At 34.4% G+C, this 20,514-nt stretch overlaps 1 protein-coding gene across 1 annotated transcript; it reads right to left on the bottom strand.

The window, feature by feature from the left end:
* Nucleotides 1–1,473: 1,473 nt before the first annotated feature.
* On the bottom strand, nt 1,474–10,634 carry LOC114307914 (putative NAD(P)H dehydrogenase (quinone) FQR1-like 2). The gene is made up of 2 exons (XM_028253356.2): nt 9,807–10,634; nt 1,474–1,992 (listed from the first exon to the last, which is right to left on the bottom strand). The coding sequence occupies exons 1-2, from the start codon at nt 10,334–10,336 to the stop codon at nt 1,764–1,766; spliced, it is 759 nt and encodes a 252-aa protein (XP_028109157.1). The 5' UTR covers nt 10,337–10,634; the 3' UTR covers nt 1,474–1,763.
* Between the last annotated feature and the right edge of the window lie 9,880 nt (nt 10,635–20,514).

Here is a 20,514-nt window from a genome sequence, read left to right as displayed (position 1 = left end):
AACATGTTACTATTTACATCAATTTTGACGGTATTTTATATTTATTTATTTATTAAGAATTTCATAATCAACATGGATCTTATTTGATAGATCTTAATGAGAGAATTATAAAAATATTAATTTTATTAAAAATTGACATCTAGATCAAAAGTTATATTATTTTAAAATTTAAAATATTGAATTACTCACTAAGTATATTTTGGTAATAGTGATATGTGTTGGACTTTTCAAATTTTTTTTTTATATTTATCTTTAATATATTAAAATTTTATTATGAGAGAGTTTTGATTAAATCCCCATCTTATGGAATTTGACTAGGCAACTTTAGGCGTGGAATTTTGGCCAGAAATATCAACGGATCCAAAGAGGAATTGAAGTTCATGGCAGATTGGATCAAACATAATCTAGAGGACAAAATCAAAACTTCTAATTTCAATTCTATGGCGCAATTGCTTGGCCACTATTTTTTTTGCCAAATTTGAAAGGTCAAAAGTATTATATTTTCATTATCATGCAAACTCACCTATAAATAGGTGATAAAACCTTCACTATGACCCACTATTTATCACACCACACCATGTGATTTATCACATAACATACCACGCTTCCCAACTTTTCTCTATTTCTACTTTGACCCAAAACTCATTAAAATTTCAATTATATCTCTTTTGATGGTTATCTAAATATTTCACAACAAGAAGTACGATTTTTATTTTTTTATTTTTGTCTGTTTTTAATCGTGAGACTAACCCCCAACCCAAGGATACTTTAGAGAGGTCATTAGATATGTTAATGAAATTCACAAGGCTTTTTAATTTTTCTTGGATAATCCACATAAGAGCACTTTTCTTATAAAATGGGACTTCCTATGTACAGGTAAAATAAAATCATTGATGGCAGTGCCAACAGGGACTTCTTCTTTTTTTGGATCATACCAACAGAGACCTTGAAAAAGCAGAATTTGACGGGCTATTAAGAAACGAATGTGGAAGCTGATTAAGACTGTATTACGAAAAGATTGAGCAAGCTACCTACATAAAGGTAGAGCTCTAGAGAGTGTACAGTGGCTTGACAATTATCAGTTGAGACTCGAATCGAAAACTTTCAACGAATTTCAGTTTATAAGTTTTCAATGAAACTGTTAATTTGTATAGATTCCCTGCACTGCAATATATTTCAAACATTGTCATGACTTTTGCCTCTAATAACAATTACAGTTTATATATAAATATATATATGTGAGATTCACATTTGTCTAAAAACTTTTGCTTCTAATGACAATCACAGCTATCAACATTACTGCAGTTACAATTTTTTCACAAATTTGTGCACAGAATGTTGTGCTGTTGAAAAACACAATGAACATGTTCATGTCTGCAATATTCTTCTTACTATTATCACAACAATTTGAGGATCGAAGGAGACACTCATATCAAATCATAAATGGAGTACAAGTTCATCAGAATGATATACACAAAAAAAGCACACGACATTGAATCATTTATTATTAACAGTACAGTCAGACACAAAAATAACAAAACCATGTACAGCTTTTTGGAAAAAAAAGGGCACAGAACAAATAAAGATGCACAAAAGAATAACATTGACACCACAAGAAGGCAGGAGGATTATCATCCACAATCACAATAGGTGAAATGCCATGATCAATCTCAACACAAACACATTTGGATTAATCGAAGAAAAAAGAATCACAAGTGTGTTTGGACGGATAGATAAAACTGAAATCTGGGAACACATCATAATCAAGTCCGAGCTAGCCTCTTGACTACAGCAGCCATATACTTGCCCTGATGCTCTGCAAGTGCCAGCTCTGTTTCAGTTGGTTCTCTTGTGCCATCACCGGCAAAAACCCCAGCACCATATGGGGACCCACCTCGAATGGAATCCATCTTGAACATACCAGCTCCGAAGGTATAACCGATAGGAACAAAGAGCATTCCATGGTGAGCTAACTGGGTGATTGCTGTCCAGCTACAACAAGAGCAAGGAAATAGTTGAGTGACAACCACCAATACTCGAGACTTGTTTTCTAGGAAAGTAATTAACACAAATATAGAACAGTCTCAACTTATCCTCCACTTCAATCAATCATATTAAAAATATGGAAATAGATCAATTCCACAGAAATGCACTTGCGATACATAAATGCGAAGAATTTTTAAAAGAATATACGACTAAAATGAAATCAAAACAAGAAGAATCAGAAGAGGGGAAAAAATGATAGCATAAAGGATGGGTCACCAGCAAAACCATCATAGTGAACTCCCAATAATGAATCTTTAATAAGCATGATATCATATATAGCAGAGAATTGGATGTGATCGCTGCAATTTATGATACTGGCAACTCTTTAAAATAGCAATGAGTTATTTGTACTTGCCGCAATTAGTGATTCTTAGGTGACACAGAGTTTCCATCATTTGATGTGAGAAATTTATCATCTTGAGCTTATCTTAGAAATTATTGAAAATTTAGTCCAATAAAAGCAAGTTATAATTGGCATTATGATTTCTAAACAAAATGCCTGTGAAAACTCAACACTGTGGATGCCTGAGAAAAGAGGCCACATCATATTTTTCTAGATAGTGAATGCCTTGACTGACTGGTACTGAATGTATAAATATGAAATCCCAAGGGAAAAACAGTTGGAGAAATTCAGATAACAGTCGGAGAAATTCAGATAAAGCTTAGATAAATTTTAATACTAAATTTGGAATTTGAGCTTAGATAACAGTCGGAGAAATTCAGATAAAGCTTAGATAAATTTTATTACTAAATTTGGAATTTGAGCTTACTAAATTCATTAAACAGCTTCTCATATAAAGGGGGCGTGATTAACATAATGTCTCAGTAACATCAACCAAAGAAGGGGAAAAGAAGGAAAAAAAGATTTTTTTATTTTAAAACTCCCTCGAGCCTCCCACATTATGAATTATCTATCTTTAAAATTTGAAACACCAATAATTTGAAGCCTTACTTTATCTCAATAAAACCATCCAATAAATTAGAATCAGCTAAGCAAACTTTTTTGTCACTTACTTCTGTTTAAGGCGGGTACCATATCCTGCATTCTTTTTGACTGTCCTCTTATTTTCTTATTTTAACAGCAACTTTAATATACACCACTTTTCGATTCTAATCCATCGATTGCTTTCATTGCAGATGAAAAAATTATTTATTCAAGTTCCTTTCATCCAGTCTTCGTGTGTCATTGTCAGATCTCCACTAGTCTCAAAAAGTTTAATCTGTTAAGGAAAGGGACCCAACAATGCATAGCTCTCCACACCCCCTCTCTTGCAAGCAATCCTGTCTTATCCATGAAGATGCAAATATCCAACAGAATGCAAACGGAGATAGACTTGAACCAAAACCTCTCCTATCCTGACCTATGATACCATGCTAGATTACCCCTAGTACTAAAAACTTCAGCTGTCTAGAAAGGGGCCCAACAATGCATAGTAATCCCTCCACCGTCCTCCCTCACCACGTGCAACCCCATTTTGTACAAGAAGATGAAAACATCCAAACATATTGAGAAACATAATGCAAATGAGGAAACAAATGCAAATTGAGAAACTTGAACCTAAGCCTCACCTAGCCTGATCAATGTTACCATGTTAGATCACCACTATTCCCCAAAAACTAAAATTATTAGGAAAAAGGCCTACCAATGCATATCAAAGTACCACATGGTTATCTTTTAGACTATGTTATACATTTTACACAATGCATTTTATCGAAGGGAAATGCTAAAAACAACCCTAAGGGCTGTTGTTAGTGTTGGAAAATGTGTATAAAGTATACTGAACCCAACAATGCATAGTAATCTCTCCACCGTCCTCCCTCACCACGTGCAACCCCATTTTGTACATGAAGATGAAAACATCCAAACATATTGAGAAACATAATGCAAATGAGGAAACAAAGGCAAATTGAGAAACTTGAACCTAAGCCTCACCTAGCCTGATCAATGTTTACCATGTTAGATCACCACTATTCCCAAAAACTAAAAATATTAGGAAAAAGGCCTAATAATGCATATCAAAGTAACACATGGTTATCTTTTAGACTATGTTATACATTTTACACAATGCATTTTATCGAAGGGAAATGCTAAAAACAACCCTAAGGGTTGTTGTTAGTGTTGGAAAATGTGTATAAAGTATACTGAAATACGTAAAGGAGCAAAAATATGTAAAAGTGTTTTGGGATATGTAAAATGTGTATTGGAATTATAAGTATTTTGACATTCTGTGGTACTTATCAACAGCCCTAAGCCCTTAGGGCTGTCATTAGCAAGACCCTTTATCAAATTATATGGCTCCATTTTGATATTCCTTTATTGTCCCCTATCTTTCGATGATTTTTAAAAATTTTGCCAGGTCCTTTCTGTAGCTTACTTTTGAATCTCAATCCACATGAAGATGAGACAACAATACCAAGCCTTCCCAACCTTCCCAACATTAATCAAGGCCAAAACTTGAACCATATGTTGTACGGCACAAGCCTGGTGCTCCACCATTTCTGGTGCATGCTTAAAATTTTCAATATTTTCACAAAAGTTATCTCTAAATCCAAATTCTCATTTTGTCTCTATTGCTGCTTGCTTAGGTATCTTGTGTAGGGGTGTAATTTCATACCAACCGAACACTTCATTTTTGTCGGTTAAGGAATCAGAATTGACTACATGCTAGTGTAGATGAGGGATTCACAGGAGATTTTAAGGGTTTTATGGAAACTGGTAGAATTCAACATTAGGAATAAATGAAGACAGAGTGGGAACTGCTATATAAATGCCTCGCACCTTAAATCTTTATTGCAAAACATGTAGTATTCGTCACTTATCTTCTAATAATGATAAAAAAAATCATAAGATAAAAAGCATTTAAATATGATATTAGAATCAGTTGGTCAACATAGGTGTAAAATGTTTCAAGCCCGAAATAGACCGTCCCTTGTGAAAAATCGACTGAAAATTGAAATTTTGGTTGGTCTCAAGCAGCAGGTCCGGTTTCACCGATTTTTCTTACAACCCTTTTTTGTTTTTTAACTTGTATGATTGCTTTTCAAAATACTCATTATACATGACAAGGTTCACAAAGATTGCAGTATCAAAATTGTCAGGCCTTCCTTGAAGGAATGTTTGGCATACAAAGACCAAGTTGATATTGCCTTTTTCTACCAGCTCCCTGAGAGACTATTTGACAATTGACAATTTGTGAAGGCAGGGAAAAACTATGATGGAGAAGTGTTGTATATGCAGAAAGGCAGAGGAGACTATAAGTCAATTGTTTTTTGTGGGTAGTTTCAACCTCTGGTGGTCATCATTTTCCATATGGCTTCACAACCAGCTCACTCAACTACCTACTATCCACACTTTTGTATTGTAAGATAGATATGAATCCATATCGTATTTGTATCGAATACTGATACTCTTTGGATACTCATGGATACATATCAAATATTAATTTTGAAGTATTAGATACTCCAAGTCACATATCACTTTTTTATGAAATTAGAATTATAGCATTTTTTGCATAGCATTATTACATAATACAGTGTGAGGATAAATATAAGAATATTTTTCCAATACTTTGCTTAGTTCTTTGATAAGAGTTCAACTAAAAGAATTTGTCAAATTAACGTATCCTTATTGTATCATGCATGTCCCCTATAACTACATCGAAAGTAAGGATTAACAAGAAAATATAACAATAGTAAAATTAAATATCATTAATAAATAAATAAGCAAGGAAACTTACATTCAATATTTTTGACTAGTGCAAAACGGAAAAACGCAGAGACAAGTTGTAGATTGTTCTATTATAGTATTATAAACATATTAAACTTGATATCGAAATGAAATATTTGCAAGCTTGAAAATTAAAAAAGTAAACTAACTATTGACTTGAATTAATACATAATTCTTAAATATTAGTATTTTGCATTATAAAATTATAGTATGGTTTCCCAATATTCTTAAGCTTATGTCACTACTAAAATTTTTTTTAAAATATTTTTTTTAAGTGAAAAAGTGCGTCTGGAGTATTGTGCGATAAACGAATACCCATTAGACTAAAAGGTAATTTTTATAGAACGGCTGTTAGACCAACTATGTTGTATGGGACGGAGTGTTGGGCAACCAAGAAACAACATGTAGATAAGATGAGTGTGACTGAGATGAGGATGCTAAGGTGGATGTGTGGTAAGACTAGACAAGACAGGATTAGGAATGAGTGTATTCGGGAATGGGTAGGAGTAGCACCGATAGAAGATAAGTTGAGAGAGAATCGTTTGAGATGGTTTAGTCATATTCAACAGAGACCAACAGGGGCAGTAGTGAAGAGATGCGATACTGTAACGGTAGATGAAAGTGTTAGGGGACGAGATAAGCCTAGATTAACGTTGACTAGCGTTTTGAATAGAGATATGAATCTACTTAATTTGACTAATGAAATGACTTTTGATAGGGCCGCGTAGAGAAGAAGGATTCATGTAGCCGACCCCATTTGATGGGACTTAAGGCTTGGTTTGGTTTGGTATCCTAACCGTATCTGTATTTTATTTTTTTAGGTTTTGTCGTATTGTTGTATCTGTATCTGTATCCATGCTTCCTAGCTTGGGCGATGCCTCACATAAATAGTGAATAATTTGCTAGACGACATAGAGATCATGCCTAAAGAGTGTGAAGAAAACTTGGGGATGTTTCCCTTTGTGTCTCTCATGTGGTAAATTTAAAGAGAGAAGAAGAGAAGTGCTTTGATGGGAGTGATTTTGAGCTTCCTATTTTATTTTCATGGAGGAATTTCTTTTTTGTTTAGACATGTTAATAGAGGCTTTCTGGAAAATTTTATATACAAGGGTTGTCTTTTCTTGTATACTTGCAATGTATGCTGGTTTTCTTGCTTCTAAGGCCTCATTTGGAAACATATTATATTAGTAACTTTTTTGCTTTTTACGAAAATATGTGCAGAAAAATAGAGAGAGTGATTTGATAACTTATAGTGACTTTTTAACTTTTTTACTAAAATACTTAGGGGTTGTTTGGGGTGTCTTAAATAAGTGCACTTTTTGTCTTTTTGGACTAAAAAGTAAAGGAAAAAAATACGGATGTTTTGGGTTAACTTTTTGACTTTTTACGAAAAATGTGTATTAAAATATTGTATAAAATTGTAAAATTACAAAATTATCCTTGCTGACACAATCAACAGTACTGCGCAGTACACTTTCTGTCTCTTTTCAATTTTTTTTTTAATGGCATGTGTGGCTACAAGTGTGCCACGTTTTCAAACCACTTGGGATGTGTGGCTGCACAGTTTTGTGCAGCGCCGTTTTGCTCTCTTTTTTTTTTTTTTTTCAATTGACAGATTTCCCACCAAAAAAGAGGTAAATAGTATGAACTTTTTTGCTTTTTTAGTGACTTTTTGAATTTTTTTGATGATGCCAAACCAGCCCTTAGTCCCCAAACGAAGCCTTAATGACATCAAAGTAAAAGAAGGGAGAAAAGGAACTAAGGAAAAAAGAAAAAAGAAGAAGCTAAGGCCTTTTACACATGCCATATTAAATGTTTGATTTACATCGAACGACCAGTAGGACAACACCTAATTAAGTAGATCTTGTTCCTTTGACTTCCTGTACCTGAAGCACAAACATTTTTCTCTAAAATTGTCAATAAACATAGCTTTTATGTAGGTAGGATCACACCATGCTTGTTCTAAAGAAATAACCAAATTTGCACATTCATTCCTAATCCTGTGTAGGTTGGATCATCCATGAATCTAAAGCTAAAAGATTAAATGGATCCTCCATAACGTGTAACCTTTCTTCCTTGTGTCACTAGGGCAAAGTGAGCTCACTTAGTTATTTTCTGACAAGAATATAAATTACTCGATAAAATTCTATTGGGCATCTAAAATTTAAGTATAACAACTAAATTTGTACCATGCATCACATGGTTAAAACAAATTACGATCAGAAAGATTAAGTTTTAAAACCTTAAGAAGTTACGAGAGTATAGGATATACAACAAAGTTAAATAGTGCCATTTTGGTAGTGTTGAGATCATTAGCAACTGATTTTGAACAAATGAATGTCACTTTTGATGGAGATGTCATTGACCTTCATTGCACAAAAATGGACCATGTCTGTGACTCTCCTATTGTTCCCAATTTTTTTATCTTGTTAATAGTAGATTTACTTGAGCTACTTAACCAAAAAAAGCAAAAAGCAAAAAATAGATGTATTTGAGCTCAATCATCAACATGAATATTCTTTCATGAATTTGGTTGATTAGAGAAAATCACATACCATTCAAATAGCACATATCCACTCGCATCACAAAATTATGGGTATAATTGGTGCGTTGTCAAAAACAATTTTATGAGAGGTCCTTTTATGAAGACAGTAAAAATTTTGACAACGTGACGTTTTTAGTCATTATAATTTTTAATTTGAAAGCAAGTAGGTTTGATTAGGTTTCATTAGGGCTAGATTGGGGGAGGGTTTTGGGCTGTCATGGGGTTGTGAACAATAATGAAAAACAGTAACTTGTCATTTCATGCAGAGAGAGAGAGAGAGAGAGAGAGAGAGAGAGAAGCACTTACCCTTGTCAACTTTAAGCAAAACCACACACAAAATCACAAATTCTCTACAACCCAACTCCATTAAATATACATAGAAATTTATAGACAACAACACAAAATTAAGAAGTTAAGAAACTTGGACTAATTGGAACATTGTAGACCAAAGAAAAAATATATAAAATATCTAAGAAACATAGCTTGACCCATAATATGACGTGTGGACCCATTCTACAAACCATGTCCATCAAACTAAAATTTACCAGAATAATACACTGGACCATTACCTAATATATAAAGAATAAATCAAATCCAGCAGCATGCATCCACAAATTAACATAATTTAAAACTTTAAACAATACCACGCACTATTTGTTGGGATCAAAAGTCTTCTTGCCGTGGTGGGGGGGGGGGGGGGGGGTCATAAACTTTGTTTGAGGCGTCTAAAATGGATATACTTTGTCCAACCAAGTAATAGATCAAGCTATAGCAGCCACGCATAAGAAGTTGGTAGAAATGCAAAAATAGTACAAATGGTAGATGGACATAGGTTATCGCCAAATCCACAACAATACAGCAGCCCATTACTTATGATAAAGCTTTAATTAAATTTATGTACAGGAAGAGTAAGATCATAACAAATCCATGCAGCATCCAAGGCCGAAAGGTAACCCTATATTAGAGAATAGTTACATGAAACAAGGAAACCGTTCCAACATTGTGGTACAATACAACTAACAATTACTCCAGTGAAACCCCTATGTTTCTTTCATAAAATGTAGGCATTCTATCGAGGTACCATTTTAATCATAGATACAACAATAGCAACACAAGTACTAATGGATTTATAAAGACATCTCCAACCCTTGACTTAAACCTAAATCAAATTTGGATTTGCGTAAAAATCAAAAGCCTCTCCACTTCTTGACTCGCACTTATATCAAATTGAGTTTTACCCAAATCAAGGGAGACTCAAATGTTTACAACTCTGCAATCACTGATGGTTTTACTCAATTTTATACTTCAAGTCTGAGTTTTTCCATAGAATTATTGCAAATCTAATAAAACTTTTACTGAAATTTGTTTAAAATCTTATGAATAACATACCAACGTAGATAACTTGCACTCAAATGAACCCAAAACAAATCAAAAGCTTAGGGAAAACAAAACAATGCAGAGAGAGAGAGAGAGAGAAGCAGAGCTTACGCAGTGGTTTCTTGGCCCCCTCCTTGAGTCCCGGTACTGACAAAGAAGCCCGCGGGCTTCCCAGCAAGCTTCTGCTCCTTCCACAACTGCCCCGTTGAATCAAAAAACGCCTTCATCTGCGCGGCCATACACCCATACCTCGTCGGAAAGCCGAACAAAACCCCGTCGGCCGCCACCAACTCCGCCGCCGAAGAAATCTCCGGAATGTCATCGTCCTTCGGCGGCGCTCTCATTTGCTCCAGAACATCCGGAGGCAGAGTCTCGGGGACTCGGAACAGCACCGCCTCCACTCCATCGACGCCGTCCACCCCTCTCTTCAGCCTCCGAGCCAGACCTTCAACGTGACCGTACATCGAATAGAAGACAATGAAAATCTTGAGTTTGGAGATCGATTGTGAAGATGTGGTGGTGGTGGACGGCAATGCTGCGGCGGCGGAGTCGATGGAGAGAGGGGCATTGGCCGGAGCGACTTCGGCGGAGATCGACGAGGGTTTCTTCTTGCTGGGAACACATCCACCGCCTTTCCCCATCGAAATCAACTCTCAATTCTTCGACCTGCAATGGATAATTATGTGAATTGTGGTTTGGATTGGATTGGATTGGATTGGATTAGACTAATCACCCAAAAATCCCAGTGTTGGACTGTGGAGTTTTATATAATAATAACCTAATTACTGTTGATGTATGTGATGACGGAGTAGTCTAGCAGTAACCTTTTTTTTTTTTTTTGGGTTAATTATATTTAGAACATTTACCACGCTCACTCGCAAAGCACCAGATTATTCTTAGGCATCTCCAGCAACCAAACTTCACCACTTTTGCCGTAATATATTTTATTTATTTATAAATTGAATTTTATTGTTATTAGGTATAAGCATATTTAACATCTATTAGGGGAGAACTTTTGGGGAAGAGAAAGACTTTGGTAGAGTTTTTTTAAATTGAAAAATAGAGGTTAAAAGTATTTTTATTTTAGTTTTAAAATAATTAATTTTTATTAATTTATTTAAGTTATTTTTGTTTAATAAATTATACTAAATAATTTGACACAGACTCGTAAATCAAAATAAACTATAATCACTTTTAAAAGCTATAACAAACAATTATAAAGTCACTTTTGGGGAAGAGGAAATGGAAGACCGAGTATTCAAGTTTCTTGTAAGTTTTATTTTAATGGTTAATATTTTTATTGCTTTGATTGTTTTCTTAATGTTGTGTAACTAAATTAATAATTAAGGTTAAAAATGAAATCTAATGCTTTATAATAATTAAATATATGATTTGAATATGTTTTCTTAAGTTGTGATTTAACTGATTAATTATTCTTGCCTCTTTGTAATTAGCTCAATGAATTTTTTATATGAATTTAATCATATTTCTTTCATGATTTGAAATTTATTGATTAATTAATTTACCTTGACTATTATCTTCTTGAATTCAAATAGGAAAATGACCTGGACCCATAAGGAGAGCACCCCACGACCTTCTCTCCTTCTCTAATTGATCAATTTTTTTTTTTTCTTTTTCCTCCAATCACTAGCCTCCACATGTGTGTGAAGGTGGTGGGGGTGATGATTGGAGAGGGTCTCAGTCACTTTCCATTCAAATATTAGATATTTATTGTGATTGGTTAAAAACGAGTACATTAAGTGATTTAATTTTAAACTTTTAGAAGAGGAAGGAGGTACATAAGATTTTATATAATAATAACCTAATTACTATTGATGTATGTATTGGTGGAGTAGCCTAGCAGTAATTTTGTAAAAAAAAGTTCTCAGTCAAGTATACTTAGGCCAAGTTTGGCTACAAAGAAAAAAATGCACTTATTTCATCTTTTTATCTTTTTTGGGTCACATCAATCAACATCTCCTCTCTACTTTTTCTACACATAATACAAAAAAAAGTCAAAAAGTGCACTTATTTAGTCTTCCCAAACTAGGCCTGAGTGTTGGAAAAGTGAGTTTTTTTTGTAGATTTTTTTAAATTGTAGGATATTATTGGAGAATTTTTTTTTTGTATTTGGGAAATAGTTGGGTTTTTTTGTGATTGGATGTGATATTTGTGAGAGAAAAAGTGAAATGATTATGGGGTTTGATGTGATATTTTGTTTGGATTTATTTTTTTGGTTTTGTAACCAATTTGTCTTTTAGTGAAAAAAAACAAAAAAACTTCCTACCCAAACACTGCCATAGGGTTCTTTGGCAACTTTCTTAAAAAAATATACTTTTAGTTTAAAAAAAAGAAATCAAAAAGTCATAAAGCTTTGAAGAAAGTATTTGGCAAGGGACAGTTTAGTTAACTTTTTGATATTTTTATAACAAGATGTGAAAAAAATAAACAGAGTAACGTGAATGAGTGTTTTGAATTTTTGATTATTTTAATTAAAAAAGTCAGCACCTCAAATAGGGCCTAAGTTGATTTGTCATCGTGAAACTAATATCATTTTTTAAATTTATTATTGATAAAAGAAAAGAAAAGAAAAGAAAATTAGGAACACTAATTTGAGTTTTACCCAGACCCCTTCCAACTATTCCAATTGCCTGTAACTTTCCCAAGTTAACCAAACCCTATTGCTTGAAATAACTTGGGAAATTAGATCAATTCTGAAATTTAACAAGTGGCAATGTTTTATTTTATTTTGAGGTATATTTGGTACATTGATTGTGTTTAGAACATGGATTTGTAGAAGAAAAAAAAATAAAACAAAAACAAAAAGGAAAGAAAGAAAGAAAGAAAGAAAAGAAAAGAAAAGAAAAGAAAAGAGATCAATTTGGTCTAAGCTTAAACATTTTGCTACTGAGAAAACAATGTTTGGGCCATTTGGGCCGTAACTATTAGAATCTGTTTTGGAGCAAACCTAAGGAGCAATTATGGGCAAGTTTTATGGATTGGGCTTATTTATCAATAAGTACTGCTAGAAATAAAAATAAAAAATTTATAGAATGACAATTTTTCAGCTACATTTATAAATTTATTAATCTAACAAATAAAACTCACATCTTAACTGCACGTATAAACAAAAATATTGGGTTTAGTTGAGGGATTTGATTTGAGGTGGAATTTAAAAAAGAAAATAAAAAAAAAGATAAAATATAAATAAAATATACTTATAATTTACCTAATTTCATACACTTTTTCTTTTTTCTTTCTAAATTTCACAATTAAACACAACGTAACTAACACTAATTTCTCATTCCCAAGACTTGTATGTTTATAAATTTTTTACTCAAGAGTTATGAGTAAATGAGCTCTTGTAGAATCGAATCGACTAATAATTATCCTTATATATATATATATATATAAATTTATTTATTTATTTTGACAACCATCCGAATAACTTTTAAGAACTAATTCAATGCTCGAGGCTCCCATTAAAGTAAAGATACAAGGAACGGCAAAACGTACAAAGTCTTATCGCAAATTTTATAATGATTATTTCAATGACAAAATCTTCTTCGCCGGAAGAAAAACTTCATCTCGTACTAGACTTTAAAGGATAAGTTTGGTATTTTTAAAAAAATTTAAAAAGTTACTATCTTATTTAAGTCATATTATTTTATTTAAGTCATATCACTTTTCTATTACATTACTTCAAATCCAACCCATACCTAACCTATATTTCATAAAAAATTAAAAAGTACACTTATTTAGGACATCCCAAACAACCCCTAAATTGCTTCTCTCGTTTCTTAAAAAAAATAAAAAATCTTATTTTCAACTTTAATAAAAAAAAATTCAGTAGTTATGTTAAAAAAAAATTATTAAGTCCGTGACCCTTGAAAATTTATATATATATAAAAAAAAAACTAAAGATGTCATCATATGTTAATTACTTGCTGGTATAAATAAACACTACAAAAAATTGAGATTTTAGAAATCAAAATTTAGGGATAAAATTATTTTTTAAGTACCAAATATTTTTGTTGCGAAAAGTGTCTTTATTGTATTTTTAGCAACGAAAATTAAACATTAGTGATGAATTATTATCTTTTTGGAACCAAATTTTTTGTTTCAAAAAATAAATCATTTTGAGACCAAACTATTTTGTCCCTAAAAGTCTATTTATTACTGACATTTTCAAATTTTTGTCACTAAAAGCCCTGTTTTTTACTTTTTGAAACGACCCTTTAGCGACTATTCTCAAAACAGTAGAAATTGGTCCCTAAATGTCTTTTGCATCAAAATTTTTACTTTTAGAGACCAAAACATTTAATTTCTAAAACTCTTATATGTTGTAGTGAAATGACTGAGAGTCACCCTCTGACGAGCACCATTTCTGTGACCAAGTTTTGTTTTGTTTTGTTTTATTTTGTTTTATTTTGTTTTTTTTAAGTAGCTAGTTGATAGTACATATGTGTCTTCCAACCAAAGGAACAATAATAAGATTAATGATGTAACATAATATCTAAGTGTTACGTTACATAGTATTCAATGTAATGTTTTACATGATATTAATCATGTTGTGATAGCTCATCACAATAAAATGCACCTTTCGTGATTTAAAATTTTTTTTCTTTGCGAAAATGAACAAATTTTGTCATTGAAATCTATTTTGCAAGACAAAATAACAATCACCTCAGTTTTTCAAAGCACTTTTCAGAAAATTCTACTTTCTTATTTTTCGTATTTTTTTGTTTTTACTTATTTTTTTAATATTTTAAGTAATTTTTTTACTTTTTAGACACACCTAACATAAATACACCTAAAAAGTAAAAGAAAATTTAAAATATTCACTAAATACCAAAAATACAAAAAAATACAAGAATTCAGTATATTTTTTGTATTTTTATGTATTTATTAATTTTTTAAAATATTTTTTCACAAATTTTTTACTTTTTTAGATGCATATCTAAAAAAGTAAAAAAAAAATGTTTAAAATTTAAAAAATATTCACTAAAAACAAAAAACACAAAAACCAAAAAAAGTCAATTTTTAAAAAATTTAATCCGAAAAACTCAAACAAAACACAGTGAATATTATCTTGAAAAAAATTAAAAATGTAAAAATTAGAGACAAAGATCATAATTTTGTCCAACAAAGTAATGTAGTTTGAAGAAGTTATCACACCATCTTCTCACACGACTCAGCTTTCAGCATCATCACCATCTCATAGACTGCTGCTTTTGTCTGTTATAGCTTCTCCATCACAGCTCTGTAAGACTAAGGTGCCGTTTGGTAACACTTACGTTTTTAGTTTTCTATTTATATTTACAAAAATTTTAAAAATTCAAATAAAAACTTGTTTGGTAAAATTTTTGATTTATAAATCAGTGATCTCAGTTTATAAATTTGGCCAAAAAATGAAAACACAAAAAACGTGTTTCCGTTTTGAGTTTTTAGTTTTTTTTTTTTTACCACCCAACACTAGTCACCACCCCCACCATTTTCCACCACCGTCTTCCGCCACCACCACCCACCTCCCACCACCACCTGCCACCACCACTCACTACCCACCTGCCACCACCGCCCACCACCACCACCTACCTGCCACCCACTCGCCACCACCATCCATCCCTCGCCGCCACCACCACCACCACCACCACCCACCTGTCATCCACTCGCCACCACCCACCACCAGCCACTACCATCCACCGCCTTCTACCACCGCCCGCTACCTACTTGCAACCACCACTCACCACCCACCTACCACCACCACCCACCCACCATCACCACCACCCACTCGCTACCACCTACCACCATCACCCACCCACACACCCACCCACCCACCCACCACCCCCACCACCAGTCATTTACCTGCCACCATCCACCACCACAACCCATTCGCTACCACCCACCATCCGCCACCGTCACCCACCCACCACTACCACCCACCTGCCACCACCACTACTACCCACCACCACCACCACCACCACTCACTCGCTGCCACCTACCACCCGCCACCGTCACCCACCTATCCACCACCACCATACACCACCCACCCGCCACCACCCACCACCACCTGCCATCCGCCACCCACCTGCCACCAACACCCACCACTACCACCACCCACTCGCTACCAACCGCCACCGTCACCCATCCAACCGCCACCGTCACCCACCCACCCACCACCACCACCCACCCGCCACCACCGGCTACCCACTGTCACCACTTTCCACCACCGTCTTCCGCCGCCACTTCCCACCACTTGTCATTTCTCACTCTTTTTTATATTTTTAAATTTTTTTAAACATTTTGTCAATTATCAAACGCGTTTTTAGTTTTTATTTTTTTAAAAATAAACAAAAACCAGTTTATAAAATTTTTGTAAATATAAACTGAAAACGTAAACGTTACCAAACGCACCTTAAGTGTTTCAATGCCATGCTACAATGGAATTAGTTGTGGTGGTTAGATAGTTTGTTATCAAGTGAGTTAGTTAGTTTGTTAAGAGTTAGTTAGGATTAGATATTTTGTTAACATTATATAACTAAGTGTAAGCTACAGTTTTGTTTCAATGAAAATGAGTTTAAAGATTCTTAATATGGTATCAGAGCTGTGAGCTCTCATGAACAAGATCCATAGTCTTTCAATGACAGATTCTTCTCTGCCATCGAATCTCAGTTTACTAATTTCGAATTTCAATTCTCTCATCACAGTGAAGCTCGAATCAAACAATTTTCTCATATGGAAATCACAGATGACAAATGTGCTTAGAGCATCCGAATTTCTTGATCATGTAAATGGATTTAATCCATGTCCATCTTCAGAACTCATTGATGCATCTAGAAAAACAATTCCAAATCCAAGTTATGTAGAATGGCAACTGATTGATGCACATCTGCTCACTTTTTTTACTTCAACTCTATCTTCATCCATTTATTCCTCTGTTCTTCATCTGACTTACAGTGATCAGGTGTGGCAATTCTTAGAGAAGCAGTTTACTTTTGTTTCACAGTCTCATATCTATCAACTAAAAACCAAACTCCAAACAATCTGTAAGAAATCATCTTCAATGAAGGTATATCTATCTCAAATCAAAGATCTCGCAGCTCAGCTGAATTTAGTTTCTGTAAAAGTTGATGATGAGGATCTGGTATTTCCAACCTTGAATGGTTTATCAGAGGGATATGATGCCTTCAAAACCTCTATTCGAACTCGATTTGAGCCCGTTAAAATGGAAAATTTGTGTTCCTTATTATGTTTAGAGTCCATTCATATTGAAAAAAACTTAAACAGTCCCCTGGTACTGATCTTAATGTTGCCTACTCTGCCTTATGAGGACCTTCATCTTCCTCTCAGTCTAGTTATGATTCTTCAAGTTCTTTTAATCGAGGTTTTCATTCTGCAAGAGGCAGAGGTTCATATCGTGGTTTCAGAGGGGGCAGATATCATAATTTTTGAGGAGGCAGATCAAATAATTAATAGATACAATAATAATAGATCTAGAAGCAATTTTTCTTATAACTCTGGATGTCAGATTTGTGGAGGAGTAAGTCATAATGCTTTTGACTATTGGCATCGACTGGATCCTACTTTTCAACCTTTTTCTGGCAACAACACCTCACAATCTTCTCTGTCTCAATCAAAGGCCTATGCTGCTTCAGTGCCTCAGCTTTCTTCTGATCCTCCCATACTTCCTTGGTATGTTGACTCTGCTGCCACCAATCATCTGACAAATGACTTGACTAATCTTCAACAATTTCAGCCGTTTCAAGGTCAGGAACAGGTTCAAGTTGGTAATGGTTCTTCTTTACCAATCAGTCACATTGGTAAAGGTCTCTTGCCTACTCCACATTATTCTTTTCATCTCTCAAATCTTCTTCATGTTCTTACTATTTCTTCAAATCTTTTATTTGTACATCAACTTACCAAAGACCACAATTGCCTTGTTATTTTTTATGCTAATACTTTTGTCATTCAGGACAAATGCATTAACAAGGTTCTGCATAGAGGTGTTAATATCAATGGTCTCTACCAAATCATTCCATCATCTAAGCAATTCTCTCCCCAAGTTTTTCAGTCTAGCACTACAGCTCCTGTGTCTGATATGTTTTGGTATCAAAGATTAGGCCATTCATCTGCTTTAAAGCTTCAACATATGGCTGCTTTCTTACCAAATAAACTGTCTTTAAATAAGGCCTTGTCTTGCCTTGATTGTAATGTCTCTAAAGCTCATAGGCTTCCTTTCACTTTGTCTAATGCTTCTGTCAATTGTCCTTTTGCCTTAGTTCATAGTGATGTATGGGGTCCTTTTACAGTGGAGAATTGTCACGACCCAAACTCGTCCTTATGGGTTTAGCACCGTAATCAGCTAGTAATCCGAGATTATCGAAGGCCTGCTTAACAGTAAAATAGTAATACAGAGTACAGGGGCTGGCGAAAGCCAAAACAGTAAATAAAAGATGTCCAATGAGCTGTGACAGTCTATATGCAAAAAGACTTTTTAAACATATACACATTCAAACCATAACAGTATATACATACATCATATACAGATATTCAGGTTAGGGACCAAATCCCTACCATAACAGTACAGTAACAGTCTATGCAGTCTATACAAAACAGAGACAAAAAAAAAGGGGAGAATCTAAAACACCCCGAAGCAGCCTTAGCTTGGCAGCACTTGGAACCTCGCAGTGAGGCACGCTGGTTAGCTTGACAAAAAGGGAGTTTAAACCCCACGCCCCTAGCTCCGATCCGGTACCTGGACACCTATATATATATATATATATAAACAGTAAGCTAAAGCCCAGTGAATAACATATGCGTAAAGACGTTAAGAATGAATGTCCTTTCAGTATTGAAAATAATCATTTATCAGTATATCAGTCAGTTTATGGTTCATATTTCACGCCATAACAGTCATTCAGAAACTATAATAGTCATATGTGGTACATCCAATAGCAAAATAGTACAATAGGTCTTAACAGACCGAACAGTCAGTTGATGGCCATCATATCAGTAAACAGTAGTGGTTCCAAACATGGGAACCGACAGAGATCTCTGTAACAGTAGTAGTACAGTACAGTAACAGTAAATTGCTATGGATGCCACAAATACAGTTCACAAATAGGACAAACATTCATTCAGTAAACAGTGTCATTTCATGAAGCAGTACAGACATTTGTTCAGAAAATAATCTCAATTGAACATATCTTTACAACATTGTTACTCACAGAGCACTGGGTTATAAGCAGCTAGAGCGTCCACGGATGCCAACCCTACAGTTACAGAATGAACACACACTAAGCTACATAGTTGGAAAATAATAACTTAATTCCTAATTTGCTTCGGTGTGGTTCTACATCAATATCCTCATTGAGATGCCTTAAACTAGGCCTAAGAATGCCTAGGGTGGAATGAGGATGCAAAAATGCACTTAGAAACATTTTTCAAATTTTTGCTGAAACAGGGTCCCGCTCGAGCGTGGGTTTCCCCGCTCGAGCAGACATATAAACAAAAAGGCTCCGCTCGAGCGTGGATTCCCCGCTCGAGCAGACTGTAAAAGTACTGGATGCACGAAATTCACGCTCGACGGGCGCTCGATCCCCACTTGAGCGTGAGACACAAGTCCTCGCTCGAGCGTGCATTCCCCCGCTCGAGCGGACTGTAAACACATGCAAAGTACTGGATATACGCATTTCCCGCTCGAGCGTCACTTTTCCCGCTCGAGTGGACTGCATGAACTCAGTATGTAAGCTCGAGCGTGCAGTTCCCCGTTCGAGCGTGAGTACAAAATCTGGAATTTCCAGATTTGAACCTCAAGCTCAAAACTCAACTTTAAAGCATCAAATTCGATCCTTTTGGGCTAATTTTCTGGAAAACACTTGTAAACTCATTGTATAACATGTTTTGAAGATCAATTTTCAAAATCAAAGCCCAAAGGTAGTTCCATTAAACACCATTTTCAAATAAACTTCAAGAACAAGACTCAAATGTAACATGCATGAGCTTATATGAATTTAAAGCTTCAAACACAAGATCAAATGAGCCAATCCTTCCAAAAACATGGTGAATTCCTGGATTATAACAATAATATAGACATGCATGCAATAATTTTCATGAAAACAACTCTAAATTTCAAGATATGCACATGCATGCATGATTTAAGCCTCAATTCAACAATTTAAGCCAAATCTAGACTCAACTCACTAAACTTTCATGAATCATGCAAGATATAACTCAAATGCAAGCTCAAGAAGATGGTTCTCCTACCTTAGACCTTGAATTACAAGTGTAGAAGCTCAATTATGCAAGACTCCTTCAATTTCTCTAAATTTCCAAGCAATACAAGATGAAATCAAGCTTCTCCTAATTCTCTCTCTTTAGTCAGTTTACTCTAGGAATAAGGCTGAAGAAATGGTGATAAACAATGCTAAAGGTGAGAGAAATAGTGGCCTAGCATAACCCACTCAATGGCAATTAGGTAAATAAGGCCAACTTATATAATTTAACATTATTAAATCTATTTTAATCATACCAAATCACATTTCAATTAAATATACCATAAATCACATAAATTCTAACTAGCACAAAACACTAATCAATTTCAGATTCGGCCGCCGATAAGGCTTTCAATTTACAGTTCGAAACTTAAAACACGAACAGATAAATCAATAACAAACAGATAGAAATGCACTTAAGCTATACACTCAATCAATCAATTTCGGATTTCAGTCAATCAGTCAATTATCATGCTTAATCATAGATTAGCACTAATCAGCGGTATTATCAGTAAACAGTGGTGAGGGTTGTCACAAGAATGCTC

The sequence above is a fragment of the Camellia sinensis genome, chromosome 4 (assembly GCF_055761805.1).
Source record: "Camellia sinensis isolate YWXY chromosome 4, ASM5576180v1, whole genome shotgun sequence".
Classification (NCBI taxonomy): Eukaryota; Viridiplantae; Streptophyta; class Magnoliopsida; order Ericales; family Theaceae; genus Camellia; species Camellia sinensis.
The sequence above is the reverse complement of the archived record's forward strand: the minus strand, read 5'-3'. Positions and strand labels throughout refer to the sequence as shown.

What these genes read in the sequence shown, in the direction of transcription:
- LOC114307914 (XM_028253356.2), bottom strand. Translation starts at nt 10,336, where the DNA reads ATGGGGAAAGGCGGTGGATGTGTTCCCAGCAAGAAGAAACCCTCGTCG. An exon ending in GGGGGCCAAGAAACCACTGC is followed by an intron (nt 1,993 to 9,806) that starts GTAAGCTCTGCT and finishes CTCTTGTTGTAG; the next exon opens with CTGGACAGCAATCACCCAGT.